The sequence below is a fragment of the Populus trichocarpa genome, chromosome 17 (assembly GCF_000002775.5).
Source record: "Populus trichocarpa isolate Nisqually-1 chromosome 17, P.trichocarpa_v4.1, whole genome shotgun sequence".
NCBI lineage: Eukaryota > Viridiplantae > Streptophyta > Magnoliopsida > Malpighiales > Salicaceae > Populus > Populus trichocarpa.
In genome coordinates, this window is record NC_037301.2 from 12638582 (window position 1) to 12656809 (window position 18228).

At 34.2% G+C, this 18228-nt stretch overlaps 4 protein-coding genes across 5 annotated transcripts; 1 reads left to right on the forward strand and 3 right to left on the reverse strand.

Annotated features, from left to right (window-relative positions):
• The first annotated feature begins 4715 nt into the window (after window positions 1-4715).
• LOC112324766 (pollen-specific leucine-rich repeat extensin-like protein 4) lies at window positions 4716-5732 on the forward strand. Its single transcript, XM_024589212.2, has one exon. The coding sequence runs from the start codon at window positions 5045-5047 to the stop codon at window positions 5372-5374; it is 330 nt and encodes a 109-aa protein (XP_024444980.1). The 5' UTR covers window positions 4716-5044; the 3' UTR covers window positions 5375-5732.
• A 403-nt stretch (window positions 5733-6135) lies between these two features.
• Window positions 6136-8829, reverse strand: LOC18099437 (protein DETOXIFICATION 6). Of its 2 annotated transcripts, XM_024589211.2 has the most exons (7): window positions 8415-8825; window positions 7716-8260; window positions 7535-7621; window positions 7392-7448; window positions 7047-7285; window positions 6641-6846; window positions 6136-6431 (listed from the first exon to the last, which is right to left on the reverse strand). In XM_024589211.2, the coding sequence occupies exons 1-7, from the start codon at window positions 8649-8651 to the stop codon at window positions 6369-6371; spliced, it is 1434 nt and encodes a 477-aa protein (XP_024444979.1). In that variant the 5' UTR covers window positions 8652-8825; the 3' UTR covers window positions 6136-6368. The 2 variants fall into 2 exon arrangements, with proteins under 2 accessions (XP_024444979.1, XP_024444978.1); XM_024589210.2 differs by lacking the exon at window positions 6136-6431 and having other exon boundaries at window positions 6438-6846; window positions 8415-8829.
• Window positions 8830-10049: 1220 nt separating this feature from the next.
• LOC18099436 (protein DETOXIFICATION 3) lies at window positions 10050-13006 on the reverse strand. The gene is made up of 7 exons (XM_006383320.3): window positions 12569-13006; window positions 11615-12159; window positions 11432-11518; window positions 11294-11350; window positions 10968-11206; window positions 10556-10761; window positions 10050-10337 (listed from the first exon to the last, which is right to left on the reverse strand). Exons 1-7 carry the CDS (start codon window positions 12809-12811, stop codon window positions 10275-10277), a joined length of 1440 nt encoding a protein of 479 aa, XP_006383382.2. The 5' UTR covers window positions 12812-13006; the 3' UTR covers window positions 10050-10274.
• A 2242-nt stretch (window positions 13007-15248) lies between these two features.
• LOC18099435 (protein DETOXIFICATION 3) lies at window positions 15249-17954 on the reverse strand. The gene is made up of 7 exons (XM_024588961.2): window positions 17504-17954; window positions 16737-17281; window positions 16529-16615; window positions 16386-16442; window positions 16063-16301; window positions 15697-15902; window positions 15249-15544 (listed from the first exon to the last, which is right to left on the reverse strand). The coding sequence occupies exons 1-7, from the start codon at window positions 17744-17746 to the stop codon at window positions 15482-15484; spliced, it is 1440 nt and encodes a 479-aa protein (XP_024444729.1). The 5' UTR covers window positions 17747-17954; the 3' UTR covers window positions 15249-15481.
• Between the last annotated feature and the right edge of the window lie 274 nt (window positions 17955-18228).

Here is an 18228-nt window from a genome sequence, read left to right on the forward strand (position 1 = left end):
AATGTTTTAAAATTATTAAATGATTTATAACTTGTAGTGAGTGTTAATTCGTTACCGGCCCAGGGTTGAATTTGTTGAAGTTAAGGAAAGTTAAAGGAAATCTGTAGAAGAAAATATCATTGAAAATGGCTGTCAAAAATAGAATACCATGAACAATTTTGCCTGCAGATATAGCAGGAACTACCTCATGGCAGGAACAATCTAAAACTCTTAGTCTCACAACGGGAGAAAAAAGAAGAGTCTGGATAATCCAGTTTATTATGAAATAGCCCATAAACCGGCTTAAATAACTAGCTAGGGTTAGAAAATTTACCAAAATTGGTAAATACTAATTATTCAATAAGATAAAAATACTATCAAAAACAAAAACAAGTAAGTCGGTAAGATTTAAGCAGAAATCAACATAAAATCGAGTCCCAAAAAGCTACAAATGATTGAAAAAAACACAAAATCAATTAGGGAAATAAAGTTCCAACTGATAGATTTTGCGGCCTGGAGCAACCCTCAACTAGCATAGGCGGTGACCTATGATGGGCGTCATGTAACGAGTTCTTGAAGTTGAGTTGATTCACTCGCAACAAAAAAGTTTATAGCCAAAATATCAAACGGTCTCCAAAATATTCTCAAAATTAGACATGGATTACTATTTTTATGTTATCTTTATGCTAGTTTGCCTTTTCAAAATACTCCAACATCATCAATTACGTTCTCGTATCAATTTTTCACTCTCCATGGTCATCGCCGAACTTCAAGATACCCTTAAATGATCTAACTAGCGTCATACAGCAGCACCAATCATCAGTTTCTGGGAAGGTAAGAAGGCATAACAAGGGGCTAAATTAAGATTTTATATATATATATATATATATAATCTCAAATGTTTCCTTACGAATTCAGTGAAAATTCAGTGTCTTAATTGATCCCATGCTTTTCAAGTTAGGAAAATAATCACAATAGGAGGGGAAGGAATGGGAATAAGAATGGGATGAAAACAAAATCTTACTTGTTAATTTGGACAGAGAATTAGAGCATAGAGAGTAATGGATATTAAATTAATGGCATTATACCCTTTTTATTGAAGAGAGCAGATGGGCTAGCGAATTAGGGTGAAAAAGTTTTAGTTGTTATAATAATAAGATTTAATTTCTAAAAAATATAATAAGATTAAAATATAAGTTCATGTCAAAAAATCAAAAAATTATTCTTCCATGTACCCTTTCCCCAAACAGATCGGTGAAGCAAAGCAATTAAACTACGTACTAATTAATTTAAATAATCATAAAAAAGAGGATGGGGGGCTCTCTCTCTTTTCTTAGACGATTGATGAATTACTTTTTTTTTTTTTAAAAAAAACCTAGAATGACCTTAATATCTAAATTGTAGTATTGAATTTAAATCTCAATAAAATTGTATGATACATATGTATATCGACAAAAATAATCTTAAGGTTAATTATGTGATTTCCCCCCCCCTTGAAAACTCATTTTACATCAAGTTTCATATCTTTTAGATCGTATCATCTTTAGTGATGATTTACTTTCTTCACTGCTTGCTTTTGAATAACAAGAATCTCAAATATATAAAAATAAATTCAAGTAATTTACTCCAATCTCATTTTATTAGTATTTAATTTCAACCCAAATAGTATAGTAATTTATAAATGGCTAAAACAATTAGTTTGATCTTGTTCACACTAGCTAGCTAGTTGTAAAAAAACCATACATGTTTACTAATTATTAAACGCTTCACCAATAATTTAATTAAGAACATTTATATTATCAAAAAAACTATCTCAACATGATTTATATTATTCTTTAACACACCCCCTCAAATGAAAGCTCTTTGGATTTAAAACTTGTACATGTCTATATAATCCTTGTGCTTAATTTTTATCAAATAAACATGAATGGTGAGATTCAAACTCGTGTCCGCTTGATCATTAAGGCTCTGATACCATGTCAAAGAACCATCTCAACCTAATAGTTTAAACTGTTAGGTAATGTCTCAAGATATGACTTATATTATTCTCTAACACATATATATATTAAAAAATTAAAGCGTGCTTAATATTCATGTTAGTTGATTTGGAATACCTTAAAGTGGTTGTATGATCTCCAAAATTATACACACTTAATGAAAGAAGAATCAATTTCCCACCAAATTAATTTAGGTATCTTTGAATGGAATTGAATTTGGCGTCTAATTAAGTGGAGAATTCTGGGGAGTGACCAAATTCATTTGCGAAATGATGATTCCATCCAGAAATATAAGTGGAGATCGAATTCTTGACGTGATGAAGTTCTTCTTGCATCCGAACTCAGATCGATCGATGTATATGTGTAGATATATAATATCCCACTACTTATAGTGACTTCAATTATGTCACTCATGATGGGTATCTCTATTTTCTCCTTCTTATTGGATGTCATGAGTAATTCATTCATTTAGTTATTAAATCATTAATATTCGATTAATTTTGGAAAAAACTACTTATGTTTAATTAAATTCTCGATTCTAGCTTTTAATTTTCCCTTAATTTTATCTTAGCTGGTTTTAAGGCTTCATAACATTTTCTTGTAGTTAATTAGTTTTATGTTTTCTTGTGGGGTTAACAACTAATTAATTAATCTGTCGTTCTATATATAATATTGCAGGATTTTTTAAGAGTTCTCTCATCACCAGCATCAAGAACAATAATAATATTAATAATAATAATAACCAGCCCCATAAATTCTTACATCTTAACTTTAAAAGAGAATAAAAAAAGATTCTCATATCTTATCATATCATCCAATAGGTTTTTTTTTGTCATTTTCTATGTATGATGAAAACGCTTTTTGACAATAAAAATATTAAAATTTTAAAAAATTATCAAATATAAATTCATGCTACGATTCTCAAATAACAAACTATATGAATTACACACACTACCATAAATTATCAAATACAAATAGAATTATCGACAAAAAAAATGTCATCGATAAATAATGGTGACGTTTACTGATAGAACATGACGTTACTATTTTCATTGGTAATTACTGATGAAAGATATTTTATTGGTGAATATAGAGTGAATTACATGTGGAATTCAAGGGATTAAAAAAAAATTATGCAGATATTCCCTCCTTAATCCCATCAACAAATTTGACTTGTCAATATTTCTGATAAAATTACAAATATAAAATTATTGTCGAGGAATCCATCAGTAACATTTAAGTTATAATTTGACACACGACTCCTCTCTCCCTCCCCCATTTCTTCTTCATTTTTTTTTTGTCTTTATGCATGAAACAACACCATTCTCCTCCTTTTATCTTGTTATAAATTAAGCACTTATTATCACAAAATCGACCACTCCAATACTTAGTCTGTCATTATCTCTATTATGGTGCACTTTTTCTCGAAGATTCTCTGCATCAAATAAGCAAATATATCTTTTTTTTTTTTTTGCAATCTATTTTAAAAATAACAATATATATAAATACCAATGAGTATGGGTTATAGTTGAGGTAGGTACGAACCCAACCCATTGCAATTTCTATATACAGTGTCACTGTGTTGGGATTTGCTGGTTTGGATTTTCATGGCATGGGCTTTGGTCGGTCATGTGTAGACAGTTTGATAGGCTTTCTTCACTTGATCCAATGGGTTATTTTCTACCCATTCATATGAAATTGGGCTGAAATTTCCAGTGTGGACTCGAAAGAGTCCATGGACCAAACCAAGGCCCACATCAACTCAAATTATAGTCTTACGTGCCTTAAAAACAATTAATTTTACATTTATATTTGCCTTTACTAGCACACAAAAAAGCGCCAACTTTTTTATTTTTTAATATAAATTTTTCAAGATGCGCAACATTAATGTCACTGCCACAACATTAATTTATTTAAAAGAACTCACTTATAAATTTATATTTAGAGATATTTGTTTTGTGGAAAATACTCTTTAAAAATATTTTTCTTTGTTTTTAGTGTGGAATTAACAAGTTAACAAAAAAATATTTCTTAATCAATTTCTAAATAGTGCCCATTTAGAAAAATAATATTTTAACATATACAAAAAAAAAATTTCCTTCACATCGTAAACTTATGATATTCACCAACATCACCATAGCCACATCACCATCTACCGCCACCTACTCCCATCACAAATGTCATTATATTATTGGATAAACTCTTTCAATCGTTATCCCATCATAACTCTTCACCACCACTATTAATTATCAAAGCCATCATCACAATTATGAACACAAATAATATTATATTTTCTATTTTTTTTATTATAAATTTTAGATGCATTAAAAATTTATTTAATTATTAATTTTAGAATTTAAAAAAATGAGTAGAAATATTTATAAACTGTTATGAATACCCACAATTATTAAAAAAAATATAATATAATTTTTCTTCTCTTACTATTATTAAAAAATCATGAATAAAAAATAATTTATTTTATAGAAAAATATATTTTTTAAATATTTATAAGATGAAAAATAATTCATTTACTAGAAAAAAGAATTTCTTAATTTCTTGCAAAACAAACATCCATTTAGCCTTAACGGATTGGTTTGATAATTAAAGATATTCTAAGTTCATACAAGCTAATAATTATTAGATAATTCTAAAAATATCATGCAAACGTTGAGATAATCTGAAAAGAATATTCTAATAAGAATTGACACATAAACTGATTCTAAAATATCTATTATTGAAGAAGGAAAAGGAAGAAGCAATTGACCTTGTGAGAAGAAGTAATGGATGACGCGTGCATCCTAACACGGACGAGGGAGGTTCAATCTGTGTGTGAGAACTTCGATAAATGGAGGATGCTTCTTGGCTAAGAAAATCTGCACACAGTTTGATTTATCTACCAGTCTTTTTCTAACTACAAGTCCACAGATGAAATCCTTACACCTCCTCCTTCTTGTCTACTCTTATATAAGAAGTTCGGTTCTTCATTTTATGAACACTGCTTGCTTTTGTAACATTACCACAAATAAAATTAAAAACCAGAGTGTTTGCAACTGAAGGTTTAAGAGAAAATGACATTCCGTAGACACCCACCTCCTCCACCACCAGATCCTTTTGCACCTCCTCCACCACCAGATCCTTTTGCACCGCCACCTCCTCCTCCACATCGACCCTTTGACAGCCCACCACGTCATCGTTTTGCACCGCCTCCCCCACCTCGGCCCTTTGACACTCCACCACCAGATCCTTTTGCACCACCACCGCCTCCGCCAAGACCCTTTGGTCATCAACCACCCCATCATCACCACCATCCACCTCCACCTCCTGGACCTCCTGGACCCCCTGGTCCTCCCCCACCACCATTCTTTGATCCCTACAGGCCACCACCTCCTCCTTACTAGCAAGTACTAAAATTCTATACACTTCAGCCTGCATACGTATATTATATAACCTAGTAACCTTCCGTCCTCTTATCTTGCCTATGTGCAAGATAGATGTGTAAAGTATTGGATTTGGATGTGCAAGAGGTTGTCTGCCACACAAGGGAAAAGAACAGAAAGCCATCCATCTGCTATTCATGGATCAAGAAAGAGAGGTGTGTGTATACACACACATATAGAATGGTTTTTCAAGGGTGTACTTGTTAGTATTATTATCTTCTTTTATCACAATGTACTTTTATGATTGATGTGCTTCTATGATCAATAAATCATTTGTATTTTGCTCTATTGACTTTGAAATATATTACAATTTGTTCAATTCTCATGTTCTTAGTCACTAAATTTTATGCTTATAACCATGTTTTAAACAAAAAGGTAATAGAAAAATAAATCTAAACCAAAACCTTATTTTCTTCTACAAATTCGACAATATGTACTTCAATAGAGTTAATCAAAGCTGAACTTAGGATACCCTCACCGCCTTGAGATGTGATGAGTGAAAATGGAATGCTTCAAAGACGTTCTTTTACCAATGTTACTAAGCTCAATCCAGGAAAAAATAATAATTATGAAAACAATTTTGTTACATCCGCAACGATTCCGACATGGTGACACTGGAATTCCCGGCTCTGTTAGAAGCAGAGTACGAACCTTTAAGCTACAAACCCTTCTCGCTCCCGGGAAAATAAATATCGACAGCAGAAAGTTTCTAGCAACATATGTAGTTACTTACCAGGTCAAACTTGTTGCTAAGTAGTCGAATTCGATATGCTATGTAAGCCTTCTATATGTGGCAAGAACGTTATTTTGTGCTTCAATGGAGTTGAATTATCTCCATTTCTGGTATGGAAAGACATGTAGATAATGAATCGGAAAAAAAAGATGATTACAAGAATAGCACTGATTTCTCAAACTCATCATCAAGCACATTGGTTCTGTCATGTTTTTATTTTGATCAAGGCAATTCGTCATTAGTCGAACATGTCCCCTCGAAGATCCTCTTCCTTGCCTCTGATGCCTGCAATGTCCATGTGCAGAAACAAATTTAGTCATAATGCTTGAACAACTCTATTATTTAGTCGCGGTGGGAGCGACCAACTTCCATTTGTTTGCAGCAAAGATAACACAAGCTTCAGAAGACAGCATTATTATACGAAACAGATTTCCAGGATGAGGCAATCGAAGCTGAAATAGGAAGATATGAAGAAGAGGTATTGATGCAAGAACCTGCTTTTTCCAATTGATCAATGCAGTTATGACAACATATGATGTTGCCTGCACAGTAGTCCCAGTTAATATTCCAATCCAAAGGCCTTTCGCTCTGAGATGCGCAACAAAACACAGTAGAACAGCTATTGGAGCTGCAACTAAATCATATGCCCCCAGGTTGACAAAGGCACCTATGTGTTGCCACCCGCATCCTCTAACAATCCCTGCCTCCAACAAGGTACTAGCATTAAGGCTAACCAAAATAGAAGGTAAGGGTATTTTCCTTTTCCTTTCATCTTGAAAACATAACATGTGAATACATATCATTGCGTGGATTGAAACAATGACATGATCTAGTCCAAATTTACTTATGTGATGCTCTCCATATGTAGTAATGGTTAAATTTGAAATGGTGGAAACTGACCAGAAAGTACTATTTGAAAGCTATCCATGATAATTGAGAGACAAATCAGGGGAGCCACTTCAGCAACATAGTCCACAACTCCCTTGTCATTGCTAAAAGCATATCCAAAAATGTGGCGGCAGAAGAAGAGAGCTGTGCTCACTATAACTGCCTCGGTAGTTGAAAGGATCAGTGATACGTAGACAACCCCTCGAGCTATCTCTGGATTTCCTGCTCCTAATTCATTCGAAACCCGAGTGCTGCAGAAAAGATGATGAATTATAGGAATGCCAGTGGATAATACACAGATTTTTTCTTATCTGTGCACATGCCTATGTGCTTAAGAAGATAAGGTATAAATCGAACCTTCCAGCTGCAGAAATTCCATATTGTACATAGTAGTGCAAGGACACGGTTGTCAGGCTGATCATAAAGATTGAAAATCATCAGAAGAATTCCCTGTTGAACATCCTAATCTACCGATATAAAGTTTTGGTCAAGAAGAATACCAAACAGAAAGAACAGATGTTTCCAGCTTGGAATCAGGAAGAAGCCCGGCCAGCAACAAAAGTAGCTCAAACGTCCACCACTCAAGGCTGAGCAAGGGAAAGAACATATATAGCTTGATGAATTAATTAAGAATTCAAAGAAGACAACAGAAACACCAAGTTCTTGTTAATGAGAAATTACCAAATCATTGCAGCAGAAGGGAAGGCAATGTGCAGAAACTCCTTTATGCTTGAGAAAATATCATCCAAGTAAAGACCCCGGGTTTTCTCACAAGACGAAGAGAACGCCATGTAAAGTGCAAGGAAGAACACATTTAACCAATAAGACAAACCAATGGCTAATGCTGCCCCAATGTACCCTAATTCCCATTTATAAACTAGAGCCCAACAAAGAGGGATATGGATACACACAGTTGCACAGTTGCTTAAAAGCATTGGGAGAACCATGCTTTGACACTGGAAGTAGCGAAGCAAAGGAATAAGAATCGCATTGGCAAATAACGCAGGAACTAGACAAATCGCATATTTGCGGGCTACAATTGAGATATCAGAGTCTATTCCTATTGCTATTTGTATCCTGTCCATGAATATCCAAAGAACAGATACGGGAAGACAAATTGGAATGAGTGATATCATTGCGCCATAAGTGTAGCTTCCGAACTTTTTATATTGCCCTGCTCCATAAGCTTGACCACAAAGAGTTTCCAGACCCCCAGCTAATCCAATCTGCTTTTACCGTCAATTAATTGTAATATAGGCAAGTTTGAATAATAATTCAGAAACTTAAGAATAGTGGCCATAATGCAGGGGGATTAGTTCTTTATGGAATGATTAAGGATGATTTAGTGCACATAATGAAAGAGAGACGAGAAGGCTTTACCACGAGGCTGAAGCCAGTGACATTGGTGAAAGAAGTGGCAATCGAGACCCCAGAGAGAGACAGTGCACTAAGGTGCCCTGCCATCATCATTGATACAACCTGCAATAGGTACAGTGTCATCGCCACCAACATCAGCGGAGCTGCCAAGGAGCTCATCTTCTTTAGCTCTTCCACGAAGGCACCCCATGTGAGTAAAGACGCCCTGTCCTCAGTCTTGTGCAGCAGTGCCTGGTCCATCCTCTTCCCTTTATGTTTCCCCAAAGGACCCTGTACGAGTACTAATTGAAATGTCTCTCTACATGGCTTCTACTCCTTATTTAATTATTTCTTCTTTGTTTTTTCTTTCTGATGGATCTCTTCGTCATCTAGCATTGCTTCGGTGTGGAAAGAAGATTAGCTGCGGTTCAACCTCGTCAATAACTTGGTTAATAAACAAATAATGTGGAGTTTTCATAAATTATGGTCAACACCTAGAAACATGGATAACATTTTTTTTTGACACCATGACTTGACCAGGTCCTAAATACCTAATCAAAGCCGATGATCTACTGGATTTAGAATATCTCTGGCAAAATGTTGGTTTTCGTCTTAATAAAACCATGGTCTTATTGACAATAAATCAAAATAGCAGTTTTTTACATGATCAACCCTAAATGTCTCATTGACGTTGCTGAACTACTTGGTCTGAAAATTTCTTTAAATAATGTTTGATTTATTTGAAAACAAATTTGAGTTTTTAATGTGTTTTTTTTTTAAAAAAACTTACATTACATGAGGATGGAGGATTAATTTGATGTGATTTTATCGATTTGGAATATCTAAATATAATCTGGATGACCGATACGAATATAATTTGATTAAAAAAATTAAAATAATAAATTTTTTAAAAATATTAAAACAATAATATATTAAATCAATTTGAATTAACATATTACATCCATTAACTAAATCATTAGACTTTTATAAATCTGTGTCATCTCACCTAAATTTAACTCAAATTTAATCAGGCGAACTTCTAAAAAATATAAAAAGCAAAGGCCTTGGGCCTTGGTAAAACTCTCTATTGGAGTCACATTAAGAACTTGAAATGAAGAGAATTTAGTTTCCAATTGCAACGTTTTTTTCTCTAATTTCGATTAAAATTGTTTGAAAAGTTATTGTGTTACCATGCTTTCAAAACATTATAAAACTGAAATTTCTCACAATTAAAAAATAAAAAATAAAAAGATGCGTAGTGAGCATATTATAAATTTTGATTTTACGTAAATATATTACAGAATTTCTAAATGTATATGTAAATGTCCACTAACTTGGCACTTGATTTTCTCATTCGTCAGAATCTCCACAGAAAACCTTCTCTCCTTGACTGAGTTTCATTTTGTTTTTTTTATTAAAATTTAAATTTTTTTCTTCAAATTAATTTTGTGCTGATATTAAAAATAAATTTAAAAAAATAAAAAAATATATTATTTTAATAATTTTCTAAAAAAAATCACTTTAAAAACTAATTACTACTACACTACCAAACACACTCGTAATTTTTACCTTTTCATTCTAATTTCCTTCATGCGGCTATAATGGAACCTTGTTCTTCAATTTGTTTTATGATCTATGAGCACTAGATAACAAAACTAATTGAGCATGAAAAGGGAAGACAGGATATTTTCCTTTTTGGCAAATTGAAAAGGCAGACAGGATATTAGTTTGGCATCAGGACAATCTTAAAAACTACCATCAAGCTAGAATCTCACAAGTACAAGCAAAAATGGCTATTGAATTGCTTTATCTGGAGAAATGAAAAAAGAGAAAAGAAGTAAATGGTTTTTTCATATTTTATTTTCTGTTGATTGTCTTCGAAATTCAAGCCAGTCCATTATCAGCTAAAAGTGACCTCCCAAGAATCCTCTCCTTCGCCTCGGTTGCCTGCGTTGTTCATATACACGCAGAAGTAGAAATTAGTGACAAACTGACAATGCTTAAAGATCTTCATTTGATACAATGGCCAGTTTCGATTTATTAAAGAGAAATCCAGAACCAGAAATTATTTTTTTTCGAAATCATCAAATACAGGACAACGTAATGCGAACAGAAATTAGAGAATGAAAAAAATCTTATAAGAGGGGAAAGGGCATCATAAGAACCTGTTTTTGCCAATTTGTCAAAGCAGTTATGGAAGCAAAACACAAGGCTTGAACGGTCTTTCCTATTAATAGTCCCATCCAAAGCCCTCTGCTTCCGAGATGCAGCACAAAACAAAGAACAACAGCTAGTGGAGTTGCGACGAGATAATATGCTCCAAGGTTGATAAATGCTCCTATATGCTGCCACCCACATCCCCTGGCAATCCCTGTTTCCAAAATGCGTGCAAAATTGACAAGTATCAACCACAACTATCAGAAACTAAATGTCAGTGGCTCTACTGCTTTCCTTTTTCTTTGTTTTCTTCTATGTTATACGGCGTTAGCACTGAAAAGTGTTGAGTTCAGTCCAAATTACTAGTCTGAACTTCTGTAAGTGAGGAAATAGTTCACTTTGAAATGATGGGAAACTGACCAGAAAGTACGGCCTGTAAGCCTTCCATGATAATTGAGAGACACATCAGCGGAGCAAGTTCAGCTACATAGTCCACAACTCTCTTTTCGCTGCTGAAAGCATATCCAAAAATGTGACGGCAGAAGAAGAGAATCAGGCTCACTGTAACGACCTCCACGAGAGACATGATCAATACTACCTGGACAGCAACTTGTGCTGCCTGAGGATTTCCAGCTCCCAACTCGTTTGAAACCCGAGTGCTGCCAGTGAGATGTATTGTTGTAATGCATGTAGATTATTTACTTACATTTACAAGCCTTAATTAGGAGACAAGTTGAAAATCAAACCTTCCAGCGGCACCAATTCCATATTGTACATAGTAGTGCAATGTCGCGGTTGCGAGGCTGATAACGTAAGATAAAATTTTAATCAGACGCGTTTTTTTTTTAAAAAAATGCTGATAAAATATCAGCAAGAGAACTTACCAAATAGAAAGAACTGAAGTTTGAAGCTTTGGATCCGGGAGAAGCCCAGCAAGTAATATAACTAGCTCATAGGTCCACCATTCAAGACTATGATCGTTGACATGAAATTAACACGTACAAAACTAAATAAGAATTCAGAGCAGAAAAGCCAAAAGCTGATCAGAAATAGAAAGTAGAATTTACCAAATCATTACAGCAGAAGGGAAAGCGAAGCGAAAGAACTTGTTAATGCTTGAGAAAATATCATCCCAGTAGAGTCTCCTAGTTTTCTCACAGGATGAAGAGAACACCATGTAAAGTACAAGCAAGATAACATTTAACCAATAAGACACTCCAATGGCCAATGCTCCTCCAATGTTTCCTAGTTCCCATTTATATACTAGAGCCCAACAGAGAGGGATATGGAAACATAGAGCTGCACAGGTGCTTACAAGTATTGGGTAAATCAAGCTCTGACTCTGGAAGTAGCGAAGTAGTGGTTGAAGAATAGCGAAGGCAAATAATGCAGGAATGAGCCAGATCGCATACTTGCAGGCTACAGTTGAGATTTCAGAGTCTATGCCTACTGCTATTAATAACCTGTCCGTGAATGTCCAAAGAACAGACACAGGGATACTTACTACAATGAGAGATATGATTGCACAGTAAGTATAGCTTCCGAACTTCTTGTATTGCTCTGCTCCATAAGTTTGGCCACAAAGAGTTTCTAATCCTCCGGAGAATCCAGCCTGCTTGGTATTTGAAGGAAAATATTACCAAACAGAACTCTTTGAAATGAAACAAGACATCTTTAGTAAAAGGATTTTTTAGCCTTTTTCGCACCTTATAAATGATATTTTTGTCCATGAGTCTATTTCTGGCCTAGATCATTTTCGATGCAAAACTTCGATATTTATTAACTGATAGAGAGCTCGCAGTTCAAGATTCTCTATGTTTCTGGCCTAGATCAACGTTAACTATATTTCTCTCCCATCAAGAAATGTGAGGTCTCTGGGTTTTACTTAATAAAAAACAACTGGTTCTCTACATACATATCGAAAAGAGAGGCAGGATTCTCTATATATAATATAAATCAGATAAAGAAAAGTTGCAGAATATATAATGAGTAGAAGTAGAGGAGGGATGGCTTGAATTTACCAGGAGACTGAAGCCAGTGACATTGGTGAAAGAGGTAGCCATTGAAACCCCGGACAGCGACAATTCACTCAGGTGCCCTGCCATTATCATTGATACAACCTGGAGTAGGTATAGTGTCACAGACACCACCATCATTGGAGCTGCAAGACAGCTCACCCTTCTTAGCTCTTCCACAAAAGCATCCCATGTTAGTACCCATCTCTTCTCCTCGGTGGTACTCTTGAGAAGAAACGTCTGATCCATCCTTTTTCTCTCTATGCTTCCCTGTGCTGACGCTTGGAAGGAGAACTAATTGAAATGATGGATTCTTTATGAATAAAAGACAAGAAACATAGGAAAGCAGAGATGGGGGAGACGTGAGAACTCAAGATTCTATCTATATTTTTATTTAACAAAGATGAAATAGAATCCAGATTTTCTAATTAGGCTGAGTTCTTTTAATTTTTGGTTGCATTCAACAGTATTATTATTTTTTTGTCTATAAATTATAGTTCAATTGAAATTAGTGTCCATTCTCAAGAAAGGTTTCGATTTCTAACCTTCTTTTTATAACAAATTTTGTTAATTACTAACAGAATTTATCAATTATTAATAATGATATTTTTTAAAGTGATTTTTATTTAAAAATATATTAAAATAATATTTTTTATTTTTTATATCAAATTATCAAAATAATTAAAAAATATATAAAAAATAATTTTAAATTAAAATAACAAACAGGAAATAAATAAATAAAAAACTCGGTAACTCGGTAGTCACCGTTGTTTGGGGGGGGGGCGGCGGGCGTCTGACGTCTTTTTCATATGATCAACGACCACATGTTTGTGATTCCAATGCACATATTTGTCCTTGTGTTCTTAGATCCCATTGCAACGCTCTGACTCTGATCAATGATTAGTTAAATAATTCAAAAAAAAAAATAGTTATTTTTTTAAATATTTTTATTTAGAAAAATATTAAAATAATATTTTAAATAAATAATTTTAAAACATTTAAAAAATATTTTCAAATTTAAACGGAAAACAATTTAAAACTCCCTCAAACACCCCGAAATCATTTGTTACTTGTTGGAAATGAGACTGTGCACTGCACGAGTCATAGTAAACTCTCGGACAATTTATTTGGTACTTGGTAGTGTTTGACGCTGCTGTTAAAAAATATTTTAAAAAAAATTAATTTTTTTTAATTTTTTTTAAATTAATATATTTTTGATATTTTCATATCATTTTGATGTGCTGATATTAAAAATAATTTTAAAAAATAAAAAATACTATTTTAATATATTTTGAAATAAAAAACATTTTAAAAAATAATAATTACTATATTTTCAAACAACTTCTAAAATAACTTGAAAGAACAAGGAGGACATAGTTTTTTAAAGAAGAGCAAATAATTATTTTTTCTTCTAATAGTCTATTATCAAAATAGGGATTATATCCTCTTAAATAGGTTAAATCAACCTTCACAAGATATAAGTTATAGAATTTTAATTCAAATAGAAAAATAACATAAAAAAATCAAGTCAAAATTCTGAAATTAATAATTAATTTTTTTTTTTTGATAAAAACAACATTTTCCGAGACCTTCCCTACCTAGCCTGGTTATTGCTTTTCAATCCACTATACAATTGGACTTTAGAACTCTCATTATATCAAAAGTTATGAGCAAATTTACTGTTCAAATAGTTTAAAACGACAAGATTTTTTTAAAAGATAAAATGTACTCACATGATTCAAATACATATTTATTATACTATTCGCGTGATCCTAATTTAAAAATAAAAAATATATATTTAATTAATAATTATTTTTTAGATAATAATATTATTATTATTATTATCAGTATCACCATTGCCATCATCGTTACACGACAATATTGTATCAACTTTGTCCTAAAGCATCATCATTTTTTTGTCAAACCAGTACCCTCGTCATATGCGTCGTCATCACCTCCACCCTCGGGCTCAACACCATGACCAACCATACTGTCATTATCACCATGACTAACCATACTGTCATGATCACCCTCTCTGTTTCCATATTCATCGACTCCAAGTTCCTTGCAAACAACCTTAGGATTCAGATGAGCAAGCACTTGGTAAATTTTATCACTATGTTCATAATAAATACCAACAATATCACTTACATTAAACATATTTCCTATATGCTCAACACTTCTAGCATCATAAACAATCCTCAGAAAAAATCCCCTCCTCTGTTGAATCACTACAGTAACCTTTCCCAGGGTTTTTTCTACCATAATCTTTGGCAAAACCACTAAATTTTTAAAAAAGACAGACAGTTCATCTGGGCCAGTCATGTGTATTACTACTTCCTACTGGGTTCTTACCCTCACAAGAGACTGTTTGTTAACCCTCTATCCCCCAGCGACCCTTTGCCAACCTCACCGAAATGGAGCCTAAAGTCTCTCTATTTCTCTACAAATTATCTAACTTTTGAGTCTGAGAAACCTAACTTTTTTATAGCTGTGTCACCCATCCTTAACAGAAAGTTAACCCTTTGTCATTTGAAGTTGAAGCTCCTTGTATTCCTTTGGAATTTTAACAGTTATGAATTCTAGATATAATTAAAAGTATAGTTTTTTTCTGAAGGCGCATAAAATTTGGTATTGAGGGAATCTTTAATAATTCCAAAACAAAAGTCCCACATCACAACAAAAATCAGCAACATCATTTACTATTTTTCTCAGATTATTGTTTTCTCAAATTTATTTTTCAATTACAAACCTTCTATGAAGTAGCGTAAAAATTTTCAAATTTACAATGCCATCCAAATTGCAAGAACCTCTACCACATTTTCTTGCATGCACAAGAAGAATGAGGGGGTGCGCATATAAGCATCTAAATGGATCGATCAATTTTCTCCCCAAGCCACTGATACTTCCGTGTAATATTCAAGGTAATCCATTATCAGCCGAAAATGTCCCCTCAAAGATCCTCTCCCTTGCCTTGGTTGCCTGCGATATTGACAGGCATACAAAGTCAAAATTAGCGTTCATGCATGAAGATCTTCATTCCATAAAACAATCAACATATTCTATCCAAAAAAGCAAGTAAGACTAAATCAGTGCTTGCACAATACTCGTATAGTCGTATGTATGAGCAGAACCTGTTTTTCCCAATCTGTAAAACCAGTTATGAGAGCAAGTAATGTTGCTTGCACAATATTCCCAGTTAGTATCCCAATCCAAAGGCCTTTCCCTCCGAGATGGAGAATGAAGCACAGTAGAACAGCTACTGGGATTCCAACAAAATAATATGCTCCAAGGTTAATATAGGCCCCTATGTGCTGCCACCCACATCCTCTAGCAATTCCTGTGCCCAAAACATTTCTAGCTTTAGTACCAGACGTGCCATATGCAAGAAACATCATTCAGTATCATGTCTTGTTTGTAATAATGTTGGTGGATTATGGGGTTGAAACACAAACAATTCAGATATTTCACCATGTACATGCATGATAGGAGAAACTAACCGGAAAGTACTGTTTGCAAGCTATCCGCTACAATTGAGAGACAAAGCAGCGGAGCCAGTTCAGTTACGTAGTCCACAACCACCCTTTCATTGCTAAAAGCATATCCGAAAACATTGCGGTAGCAGAAGAGATTTGTGCTCACAATAACTGCCTCTATGAGGGAAATTTTCAGTACTGCACGAATAACCACTTGAACTGCCTCGTGATTTCCTGCTCCTAAATTATTTGAAACCTGAGCACTGCCAGAACAAGCACAAACAGATTTGTAATTAAGAATTGTTTTTTCATGCACGCAACTTGAAGAGGCAGGATATGAATCTAACCTTCCAGCAGCTGCAATCCCACTTTGTAAATAGAAGTGCAATGATATTGTTGTGAGGCTGAGTACAATGTTAAGAGATAATCAGAAGCGATCCTATCGAAGACCCTAATCAACCATTTTTTAAGTGCAGGAAAAGTAGCATACCAGATAGAAAGAACAGATGTTTCAAGCTGTGAATTTGGCAGAAGCCCAGCCAGCAATATAAGTAGCTCAAAGGTCCACCATTCAAGACTTCAGATGACCATCAGCATGAAAAGAACACGCCGAAGTATTTATTAGACATTCAAAGCACACAATAACAGAAGCTTAAGAAATTACATTCTAGTTAGACTGAACATGATTGAGAAATTACCAAACCATTACAGCAGAAGGGAGCGCAAAGCAAAAGAACTCCTTAATGCTAGAGAAAATATCATTCCAGTTGATGACACGGGTTTTTTTGCAGGATGAAGAAAACCCCATATAAAGTCCAAGGAAGATCACATTCAACCAGTAAGACACATCAATGGCTAAAGCTGCTCCTTTGACTCCTAGTTTCCATTTAAATATTAGAGCCCAGCAAAGGGGTATGTGGAAAAATAACGTCACGCTAGTGCTTAAAAGCATTGGTAGAATCAAGTTCATGGACTGGAAGTAACGAAGTAGTGACTGAAGAATTGCGTCGGCAAATAATGCAGGAATGAGACAAATAGCATATTGGCAGGCTACCGTTGAGATTTCAGGGTCTTGGCCTATTTCTATCAATATCCTGTCCATGAATATCCAAAGGATAGATACAGGAATGCATATTGGAATGAGAGAGATGATTGCACAGTATGTATAGGTTCCAAGCTTTTGGTATTGCTCTGCTCCATATGCTTGCCCGCATAGAGTTTCTAAGCCTCCTGTCAATCCAAACTGCTCGGTATGTAAATTTACTGTCAGTCATCATGTATACAAGCTCAAGCTTGATTCAAGAATTTAATAACAAATTAAGACAAATATATTGATAACTACATCTGCTTAAACTCCAATTAATTTCATTATTCATTTGAATATTGTAAATATTTATACTTCTAATAAATCTTAGCAGATAGAGAAAGCATGAACAAGGAATAAGTTAGAGAAAACAAGACTCACTAGGAGACTAAAGCCAGTGACAGTAGCAAAAGATCCACCGATGGAGACGGCTGACAGAGACAATCCACCAAGGTGACCTACCATCATTAGCGAAACAACCTGCAACAGATATAGTGACACCATCAATACCACCATGGGAGCTGCCATGCAGCTCACCTTCTTCAGCTCTTCCACCACAGTAGTGGAAGCCCATGTCCTCTCTTCAGTCTTTTGCAATCTCTCCCTCTCCCAAGATTGTTCCATCTCTCCCTCTCCAAATGTCTTTCCCTAATCCATTCTTACAATCTTGTCATTTATAGCATTGCAGTGAGAAAAACAAATACGTTGTTTCATTTCGTCAAGAAAACAAATAAATCATGTTACAAAGTTACAAGCACAGAAAGGGGGCACCGTCTTTCAAACTAGAAGTCAATTCTGTCAGAAAAACAAGACTCTTTAAGAAAACAAGCTAGTGTGGTCTTACACGACTGTCAATGTGTTCCGCGGATATTTATCATCAAAATTGAAGAGTTAAGCTTCAGATTTCCATTGGAGGGTGGAACGAGGAGTCTGATATTCACTATCAAATTTCTCATCATGTTGAAAACCGATGTTGTCATTAGATTAAACACTAAACTTAACAGCTATCCTATGTTTTAAGGATTGCCATGTTGACAGATGAATGAACTTATTTGAATTGACATGAAAAGTTTTATGTGGGAGAGGGATCCCTTAATATGTACATC